At 34.0% G+C, this 11447-nt stretch overlaps 1 protein-coding gene across 2 annotated transcripts in view; it reads left to right on the forward strand.

The window, feature by feature from the left end:
- LOC115245504 (ABC transporter G family member 22) overlaps positions 1-11436 on the forward strand; it is a 194570-nt gene extending 183134 nt beyond the window's left edge. For both annotated transcript variants that reach the window (XM_029823866.1, XM_029823867.1), the window contains 9 exons: positions 322-427; positions 2413-2513; positions 3293-3548; positions 4133-4303; positions 5352-5473; positions 6606-6813; positions 8636-8850; positions 10336-10544; positions 11074-11436. In XM_029823866.1, the coding sequence (XP_029679726.1) occupies positions 322-427; positions 2413-2513; positions 3293-3548; positions 4133-4303; positions 5352-5473; positions 6606-6813; positions 8636-8850; positions 10336-10544; positions 11074-11269 (1584 nt within the window). In that variant the 3' untranslated portion in view covers positions 11270-11436. The remainder of the gene's footprint in view (positions 1-321; positions 428-2412; positions 2514-3292; positions 3549-4132; positions 4304-5351; positions 5474-6605; positions 6814-8635; positions 8851-10335; positions 10545-11073) is intronic.
- The last annotated feature ends 11 nt before the right edge of the window (positions 11437-11447 follow it).

Genomic DNA, 11447 nt, shown 5'->3' on the forward strand with positions numbered 1-11447 from the left:
CCCCACCACCACCCGATGTAGCGCGTTAGAGACGGGTAATAATAGTTACAAAGTGGCCTGGATATATTACGAAACGGAAATGCATCTACGTCTCTGCGGTGCGGTTGCACTGCCGGTGCAGCGCAGTGCAGTTTTGTTTACGTTGCCGTTTAAATGCGCGCACGCGGCCCGTATAAAGCGCGTGCGGTTTTTAAAGCAGCGGCGCACGCGATCGCACTCCGTGAGTGTATATATATATATATATGTATATGGCGCGCGTGGTGCACAAGCACGCGCGTGTAATAATCGCCCCCGATGTCTCATGCATCGCAAATTTTGCAGTACCAGGCGAGGCTGAGGCTTCCGGACACGCTCTCATACTCGCAGAAGATGCAGTGCGTGGACCATATCATCGAGGTCCTCGACCTCGCGGCCTGCCAAGACACCAGTGAGTACGCGATGGCGACGGAGCGCGCGCGCGCGCGCGCGCTCGCACCGTAAAGCCGAGGAGATCGATGTCGATGCACGGCGGGTGTTTTTAGACCGACGAGACGGACGGCGCGATTCGGATTCGCGATCCGAAGATTCCACCGATCGTATATAATTTGCTTGATTCCCGGTAGAGTCGTAAAAGACGCGTATGTACGTGGTGTAAACAACGGGCTCGAATCGCGATCTTTTCGCCTTTCGATGTTAGAAGCATCGTTATTCCAGGATCTAATGGCTCGCTCGACCGAATTTGCCTCGCGTCTCGTTCTGCGTACGATCAAAATCAATTTAACCCAATTTTGCGCGACTTTATGTTTGTTAAGAGAGAACGCATATGTGTAAAGCAATAAGTCGTAAGCTTTTATACATTATGAGTGTTTTTCATTCAATCTTTTGATCTTTTAGATAAATTAAATGTAAATACGCGAGTCTACAATTAAAGACTCTAATCTCATCGAGATTAGGCTTATCTGTTCGGAAAACAAACTATCTTAATTAATTTAATCCATGATCATGTTTCATGATGTTTCTCAGTAACTCTATAAACAACTATAAATATCAACAACTTTATCTTTTTGATATCATAACGCAGATTTCATCAGAGATTAATTATGTTAATCTCCGTTATTTTATCGTCATCGTAATTGCTCGTCTCTTAGTTTAGCATTTTGATTAACATTTTTTGCGATTGCGAATATCAAATTATCGCACTGACAATGAGTATAACCACATATGTGTTAAACAACACACGAAAGACGGACAAAGTACGATATAAAGATTTTTAACATAAAGATATATAAAGATTTCTTGTTACCGAAAAAATTCGATTCGACGTTATTTTTTTTAAGTATTTACGCTTCCGTAAATTAAGCCTTTACTCGATAAAAAGAAATCAGCTTTAGTCGAGAAGAATAAGATTTTAAAAATCGGCTGCGCGAATTAATCACGAGAGGTCTTACCCGCATGATGTAGACACGGATTTGCGACTATCCTGTATCGTTTTACTCAGCTACGTCGAAGCTGAATGTAGCGGAAGCGCGGTGACATTTTCCGGAATACAAACGAGGGAAAGTACAGACGCGTATCTCTGTACGTAGTGCCGGGCTCATTGTTGGTCGTTGATAAACTGTTTCCTCGATCGTTAACCCCCGAGCTTCTCAAACGCCGAGAGCGAACGCCTCGGCCGCGTGACGTAAAATATTATTCCCCGCGAACGCACACATACACACGCACAATTATACGTACATTTCTCTTCCTGTAACCCGAAGGCGTGAGCAACCGACGGCGACGATGAAGTTAATAATTTACTACGCGTCAGAGATCACGCGTTCGCGTCTCATTAGCTCTAGCTGGTGTTGGCAAATTCGAATATTAACACCGGAATATTGAACGCCAATGCTCCCGATTCGACGGGAAATCATTATCTTTATTAAAGATTTTTCATCGATGCTTGTAATTCTATTATTCGTGAACGTACTTTTGCGCTTTATTGTTCGATACATGTCATGTCCTTTAAATTTTTTTTATGTTCTTTTTTTCTGTCTAGATAATTATGATCGTCTACATTTTCCATATTTTTTGCGTGATGGATATCTATTGTTTATGCAGTCGAATATTATTTTTCAATTATTATTTAATTCTACGGTTATGTATCATGACGTGATAGTACAGTTGCATATACAAACTAGGAAATAACACATTGATCTCACACGGAAATATTTAAAACGCGATTATCTTTATATATCTTTGACAGATTTTATGAATATATTTTTTTAATAATATTTTTTTGTTTTTTAATACATTTGTAATTTTTGAATACAATTTTTTGATGAATGCAAGGATGAGTTATAATTTTTGAACTTATAATTTAATATTTGTTACGCGAAAAGCGTAATTTTGTTAATATATATATATATAGGTCAATGTGATATCTGTCTTGTATAGTTATTGGAGATTATACGAAGCGGGGACTTTCTGGTGGTGAAAAGAAGAGGACGAGTATAGCCTGCGAATTACTCACAAATCCATCATTAATGCTACTCGATGTAAGTTTTTTTACGTATATTTTCTTCGTAAGTTGCATGCGTATTTAAAATTTTATTCTATTGATAATTAATTTAATAATAAATATAATTAATTTTAGAAAGATTAATGAATAATGCGTTTGCATATAATATATGTATATATAATTATTTTTAAATATTTATTATAAGTTTATCTTTATACATATCTTTTTACCTTATCGAACATTAATAATTTATATGAAAGTTTTGGAGAAATCGCATATCTAACTTCAATGAAGAATCTAACGTCTGTAAAAATTTTTCAATCTTTTCTGATAATCTATTGGTCTAAAATCCCACGCAGAGAAATTCTAAGATAGAAGATTCTTAGAATGAAATATGTACTTATGGAATTATAGATCTATAAATCTCATGATTTATACATCGAAGAATCTCCAAATATATTCAACCAAAGATTTCCAAATTCAAGATTTTACTCACGATAAAAACGTGAATTATCGAATGAAAAATATATAGAACCGTGAATGCGCAGAGAGCTGAAAATTTGTAGAACGAAAATATATGACTTTAATGATCTAAAGAAAAAAAAAATTCAACATATGTTTGAAACAAAACATTATATTCATGGAAATCTTTTAAGATATATTTTTAATACTGCGTGGATATACATATTAGATAATAGAAGAGATAAATAAATGAATTAATTTTTCATGAAAGTTTATCCAAAAAGAAAAATTATCAAAAATAACATAGTAATATTATGTTCGCTATAATTTATAGAATCTCTCATTGCACTTCAGGAACCCACGAGCGGACTTGACTCGCACTCGGCCCAGGCATTGATCTCGCGGTTAAAGAAGTATGCCGAGCAGGAGGGTAAGAGCATCGTGGTGACGGTACACCAACCTAGTTCCAGGATGTTCCACAGTTTCAGTAAGCTTCTTTTACTGAGTCGCGGTCAGGTAGCATACTATGGTTCGACGGCGAATATCGGCAGATTCTTCTCTACGATAGGGCTTACGTTGCTGCCGCATTACAACCCCGCAGACTTTATTCGTAAGTGCATTTCGCTGACATCAAATCTGATTTTGTGGAACTTTACTCATGAATGATATATATTTGATAAATAGGTTGCCTTGCCTCTTCAGTTTGCTCTCGATATTTTAAACTTATGATTTCTAAATTCAAATTCTATATGCTAGAAGGAATATAGGTACTGTCTAGGATAATAAGATCCATGATAAATAATCATGTGATTTTATATTTGATATTTATATTAATTTTTAAGATTTATTTTTCTCTTATATATTTTTTATATTAATTTTCAAGATTTATTTTCCTCTTATATATTTTTTATATTAATTTTTAAGATTTATTTTTCTCTTATTAATTTTTTTTTGCAATGTTCCAAAATATAAATCACATTAATTTTTTTAAACAAATGATTTCCGGGAATGTTTATATATAAATATGAATGAATATACACGGGAAATATTACATTGATTATACATTGATATTTTGAAATAATTATTTCGTACTAACGGAATAGATACTGCAGGGAGCGGAACAGATGGCTTGTTCCCGCGAAAATTCGTGAGATTACCTAGATCTCACAGCGTTGTACGAAACACTTGTTTTAGTGGAACAAATAAAGGGGCCGGAGGAAGTTCGAGAGCGCATCGTTGCCGCGGCGAGAGCTGCAAGACAGGGACCTGACTGCCCACCGGAACTTCGTCCGGAGTATAATCCCAGCCAACATCCGCTCTGCGACCATCTCATCCATTATCACGAGCACCACATCAGCCACAACGGTATTATATAGTATGCAACCGCCCCACGATATACGTATATATGTATGCACACCTAGACCTTCCCCCGACCGCAGGCGGATACCGTTGCGGTTCCGATGTATCCACTTAAAAGCGCGTACTTGCAAAGATCGAATATCTCGCGAACGGTGGAAGGGCTCATTTTATAGATCGCTAAGACAGCTAATCTGTTTAGAATCAATGAAGGTGACGTTTAGAATATTTACCTCGCAGTTCTGCAACATACAAATCCTTGAAAATTTTTTATTTTTCCATTTTTTTGTGCATTCGGATGCAATAAATACATATTAATAGATCCAAGATAATTTAAGATAATTTCACATTTTCTTTCGACGATATATTAATAAAATAATAATTGAGGTTACATAAAAAAAAATATGGTTGCTGCAGGGAAATCGAGGTCAATTTTTAAACGATAATAACACGTAAAATAATTGTAATAAATTAAATTAAGTTAAATATTTTTATAATCATATTTAACGGGTTAAACACAAAAGACATCAAAGCTGCTGAAAATAAATAGAATATCTACGATATTGTGTATATAATTTCTCTTTAATTTTTCGATTTTATTTTGTTGAAAAATTAAAATCAAATTTCTTTATACTTTATATATAACTAACATTTATTTGACCGCTTTTGTCGATTCTTTTTAAATTGTCTAAATAATTATTTTTTGTTATCTGTCTAAAAATCGGACCTGGTATAATAAGAGAGATCATATAAAATCTAAGAAAATAATAAAAACGTGATAATACATTATAATAATATTTGTGCAAAATATTCAAACACTTTACTATAATGAGTTATGTAAACACAAGTCAAACGGATTAGTTAAATATTTAAAAATATATATTGCAATAAAATAAGCGCGCTATAATAAATATACATTAATTTTAGAAAAATATCGTGAGATAATGGTCACAGAAATTTTTTCTCCTTTCATCTCTGCCTACTCGTATATTTATTGATTCAACGATGCAATTCTCACAAAGCTATTCTAAACATCCATTTCTCCGATGCTTTACAGTGAAGGAAGACGAAGGCCGTACGCTATGGCTGGATACACAAAGCCACGCCAGTAGCAGCGCGAGTTCTGCTGATGACGACTATTCCTGGCAATGGCCCACCAGCTTCTGGTCGCAGTTCAAAGTGAGTACGCTTTGAGAATGTTTTCAGCAATTACCGGATACAATGCCATTCTACTCGCTTAAACGTTCTCTAACCCTGCTCGAGCGGTTGACATACTATTCTGTGTTGGGAGAAGAGGGCGAGAGGCTTTAAGTACATAATTGTATGCACAATGATACACATGTCAGTATAAAAAAAAAAAAAAAATATTAATGCTAATATAAAATAAAAAAAAAACCATTTTGTCAACAGAAAGAAAAATATAATAACTAATTTTCGTTAATTTTATTTTGAACATGCAAAATTGAAAACATTTCTGTGTATATTAATATCAGTTAACATTAATTCCTATCTCAATTTAATTATCCTAATTCTCTTTTATCTGCCTTATAAGAAAAAAAAAAAACAAAAATAAAGAAGCAGAGAAAATTATATCGATAAATAATAAAATTTATAATTAATAATAAATATATTTATACTTAATAAAATTATAATTATATTAATTAATCCAAAACTATCTTGATATTTATATTTTCTAAAGCGTATCTTTTGCAACAGACACAAGCGCGTAAGCGTAAGTTCATCGAGCCAAGTAAAATATTGTTATTCACTGTGAAAGAGAATCGAATCAGTATATTGTACATTATTCATCGCGGGCGTCGATTAACGAATGCAACTAGACTAATATCCTTGGGAACTATTGATTTTACGAAAAAAATAAAAGAAATAAAGAAGTTTCTAAAGGAATCAAGCTTTCGAACGCATATTTTTAGAAGATCACATTCCGGTCCGTTAAAAAGTTCTAATAAAAAATTGAATAGGGGTTTCTAGTTTCATCCCCTTATAACGATACAGGAGGATTAAAAAAATATTAATAAGTATCCTTTTTATTAGTGGAAAATGTCCACCAAATTTCATTTTTCTAACTTGTCCAAAATTCGAAAAAAAAAATAAATAAATAAAAATTTAATTTTCACCTCCCTCTTTGGAGGAGTGTAAAATTTTTCGCACTTATTTAGAAACATCTCATATATATATATAATCTTTAATTTAAAATACTTACTAAAGTAAAAAATTGCAAGTAAATTACACAATCGCTTCGCAAAAATCTACGTCTACTTACGCAAACGGAATATTATGTTCTTGTTTTTAGGTATTATCGGAAAGAAATTTTCAAGAGGCACGACCGCGGATGTTGTCGCGTTTGAACTGGTTGCAGACGGTAGCCCTAGGATTATTAGCCGGGCTTTTGTGGCTGGGGCTCCCCAGAACTGAAGCAGCCCTTCACGATATTCAAGGGTGGATGTTCTTCAGCACCACGTACTGGATGCTTTTTGCACATTTTGGAGCACTCTCTAGCTGTGAGTTGAATTTAATTTAATTCTCATTTGCGTAATTGAAATTCCGGTTCAAAAAGGATGAAATGTCCATTGTGGCGAGAAACTAGACTGATTATCTCGACAATATATCTGCATCAACGTGGTACTTGAATAAAACGCAATTACAATTTATTAAATTTGTGGCAAACCAGCAGAATACATTTTAGAGACGGACTCCCTAATGAAAATTGTAATTATGTATATTTTTTATATCAAAAATATTAAAACGTTTATATAAAAGTTCATATTTTTTTCTCAAAATTCTTTGATTAAATTTAACTTTAAAAAATATTTAATTCAAGATTTGGCTGCCAAAATGTCTAAGAAAAATTTAAAAACTGCACAAGAAATAACCATATGCTCTGATATTCTTAGATTTTAATTTATCTATTTTATCATATGATTCTCGATATCATTGAAAGTTTATGCGATACGCTAATAATATTTGCGGAAATGCAAATATGTATAAGCGTCCAGCTTTGCTCGGTTTACGTAAAAGCTCGTGGAAGCATCACGCAAGCATGCAAAAGTAGATGAAGCTGATAGGCTAATTGGACCACAACGTAACGTGTTCAATTAGCCATTCAGTGGGGTTCACGGGTTCACTTTTTATCGCAAAGATTTTCAAAGGATCAAAGAACGTTCAATCAAGAATATTAGCATGTGGGACATACTATGACCTGCTACGTGTTCGATAATGGAGGTCCTTAAACTTGCGCCTCTAATAGCTAGCATGCAGCCAGAACGTGACAAATTCCGTGCTGAGTCGATTTGATCGATACACTAAAAATTATTAACGAGTGTTGAAGTTGACGAGAGAAAGAGAAAGAATTAATAATAATTATATAATAAGCAGTAATAATAATTATACGCTTCGTTAACGTAATTTTAAAATTATCTATATTAGATATCTTGTGTAATTAGAGGAACGATATACTTCATTATCCCCTGTTTTTAATTTTTCTATTAGTGATAATGCTTCTTTTAATTTCCAATTTTATATATTATTTCTTCTTTTCTCGACAAATTATACTCTAGATTTTAGAATAGATACAGTACATTGCAAATTGATAGAAAGAAATGAAAATACTGTGAATTAATTAAAAAAAATTTAATATAGAAATGTTATATAAAATTTGAAGCTATAGTCTTTGTGTAAAATTCATTAGTTACTTAATTTAATATTAATTATTGAAAAATGTGATATTTAATAATTATATTTCTTTTCCTCGCGCATGTTTATTATATTCTATCGATAATACGATAGTTTGTATAGAAATGATTTCATTTATAATACCTGATCATTAAAATATTATTAGTGCCACAAATATCTTTCATATATACATTCAAAATTAAAAATAATAAATCCCGAAAAAAATGATCGGATACGTCTTTAGATATTCTTTGATGATATATATATTTTTAACAACGACGTTTGTAAAGTGTTCTTTCCAAGACATGAAATGGCACCACTTATTCTCATTGTGAAAAAAAAATACCGATATATAAAATAAAAAGATAAAACATTAAGAGAAACACGCGCGCATTTATTATCATCTGTCACGCCGATTGTCGCGTAATTTACGAATGCTTAGAGAAAGAACACGTAACACACGGATTGCGATCGCTTTATGGTCTCTCATCCCGCGGGAAACGAAACGCTTAGAGCGCGCGGCGCGAATAGCTCCTGACGAGCTGTAAAACCGATTTTAGCATCACCTCCGGTCTGCCATAAGCGGCTTCCACTCCCCTGCGGGGGGATAATTCTGAAAATAACGCGCGCGGGACGATGACGATTTTCCAGTTCCCCCGGAGCGCGAGGTGATCAACAAGGAGCGCCTGTCAGGATCCTATCGGCTCTCGGCCTATTACCTAGCGAAGATGGTCGGCGAGCTGCCGTTGACGGTAACGCTGCCCGCAGTCTACCATATAATTAGTTACCCGATGTTGGGCTTCCACAATCTGGCGGTCTTCGTCGCGTTGCTCGGGTACTTGCTGCTCAACACCATAGTCGCGCAGGTACGTATTTGTCCATTTCACTGTGCAACTGATGCCTAATCCTCAAGACGTAATATGGGTCTTTGTATCCAAGATCATTATCTAAGAAATATCTAAAAATATCTCTTGTATTTTATAAAAAAAATCTCGCTTTTATTATATTTTTTTTTCACAGAGTTTAGAATTAAATATTTTAAAAATTAAGTCTTTAAAATTTTTTAAAAATCTTTTTTTTTATGAATGATAATAATTGAAAAAATTAACATGACGTTCTATCAGACCGAAATTATATTACGTCATGAGGATGAACCGTACGGATGTTATTGGAGAGGTGGGAGGGGAGTCGATATACGTTTGCAAATTTCTGTTCAATCCAATATCAGAGTATCATCCGAATCGATGCGCACGAATATTGGTATTGTCATATTGGAGATAGAAATGAAAAAATTCGATGTATGCCAATCCTTGTGTATAATTATGGACTGACACAAAGTTTTAGATTTTTCATATATTTGTGAATCTTAGTTTATTTAATATTTATAATCAGTGGTTTCAATATAATTAGGTGGAATATTGCTATGATTTAATAAAAAAATAAAAACTTTTATTTTAAATCATGTTTGCTTTGGATTACGATGTAAAATTGCTCTTATATGATATTCTTAATACGCTATATAAAGTTTCGTCTGATTGTGAATGCACGTTGCATATATGACAGCAATTCTGTTTTCTTATTTTTACACAAAAGAAAGAGATCTGCATATAATCTAATATATATTTAACAAGAAAGCTACATATATGACAGCAATTCTGTTTTCTTATTTTGGATAAAGTTCCGAATAGGTGAACCCTCCGATTTTTTTGAAACTACACTATTTTTTGTATTTTTTAACGCTGATTACAAATGTGATAATGAAAATTTGCGACAAGGTCATTTTCAAGGTCACCCTTATTTTTACACAAAAGAAAGAGATCTGCATATAATCTAATATATATTTAACAAGAAAGCTACTTTTACTCTTAAAATCTAATATTTAAACCTAGAGAAAGAATGTTTGTTTATTGTAATATTTATAGCACTACTTACGAATAAAAAATCGATATAAACGCAAAAATTGCTATAATTTAAAATCCACAAACATAATCATAACTCATAAACATAATCATAAATCATATAAACGAGATATCTGCTCTTCACAGTGAAATATCCGATAGACATTTCATTTAAAGGGATTCGTAACCGTAACCTTATACGGGCGTATAACCGTATAAACGCGCGTGTTTGTTTATTATCATATTATTGGAAAGTATTAAATACAAGCAGAATTTTCAAAAATCACTGAAATTCGAATTTCGCACTAAAAATCGCGCCAATAGTATCTATATATTGATTGTTCCTGAGAGAAATTAATCTGACTAACAACGATTAGATTCGCCTGTTTGATATTCGTTGTAAATCGACTTATTGCACCCAGTTGTTGAATTTGATTTCTATCTGCTTTGCAGAGCGTTGGATTTTTCGTGGGCGCTTGCTGCCTGGATCTGCAGGTGAGCATCACCGCGTCCGCGCTTTACACGCTGGCGACGCAACTCCTGGGCGGTTATTTGGCGACGTCGGTCCCACCGTGGTTAGCATGGGCCAGATACGTCAGCATGGTGCACTACGCCTATCAGAATATGCAAATTCTGGAGTTCGACTACGGCGCACCGATCACGTAAGGCTATATTTTTCGTTTACCGCCGCCTGATTTTTTGATTATCAAAATTTTACAAATGAATGAAACTTTATCGAACGCAGAATGTAAAATTACTAAAAGGATTCTCCTTTCAATGAAAAATATAATTAATTAAATATAATTAAATATAATCAATAAAAATATAATTTGTAATTGAGTGAAATGAATTTAAGATTATATACAACAAAATGATTTAACGATACGTGTACAATTTATAAAAACAATTCTACGTTTTTTTCTCTCACGAAAGACAGAGTATTACGTTGAAAATATTTCGAAGAACATAAAAAAATAAAAATAAAAATCGATGCAAATAGAAAATAATATACAATGTATATGATTATAAATTTTAATTATATATCGATTAAATTGCTCTATTATAACGTGTCGTTATAATTATATAATTATTACATATATAATATACCAAAGACATATAATAGTGAAATGTAAAATCCGGTGTGTCAAGCAACGCTATACTGATCATAGCGCATAATCTTTTGTATGACAGATGCTCGCAGCCGAGTAAATTCGCTGAGTGCAGAAACGGCACGACGATACCCGTTGACGCGATTCTGGAGAGTCAAGGCGGGGTCAGGGGCTCCAGTCTACCACTTTGGGCGAACACGGCGGTACTCCTGGCGTTCCTGATCGTTTTCCGTACCCTGGGCTATCTCGTCCTGCGTTATTACCGTGTACCAAAATGAGCGTGTCGGGAATAGCACGCAAGTAGCACGAAAATTCTCCACGCGACTTTCGCGAATCTTCAGTTTTATGACTATAGAAGTATATATATAGTTATGTGCCACGTGTCTCGCTTTTATCGGGAAAATAAGGGCCGTGCGTCTCCCTACCCTCTTCCTCCTCCTCCCCCCCCCCCCCCCC

The sequence above is a fragment of the Formica exsecta genome, unplaced genomic scaffold (assembly GCF_003651465.1).
Source record: "Formica exsecta isolate Colony F162 unplaced genomic scaffold, ASM365146v1 scaffold98, whole genome shotgun sequence".
In the NCBI taxonomy this organism is placed as follows: domain Eukaryota; kingdom Metazoa; phylum Arthropoda; class Insecta; order Hymenoptera; family Formicidae; genus Formica; species Formica exsecta.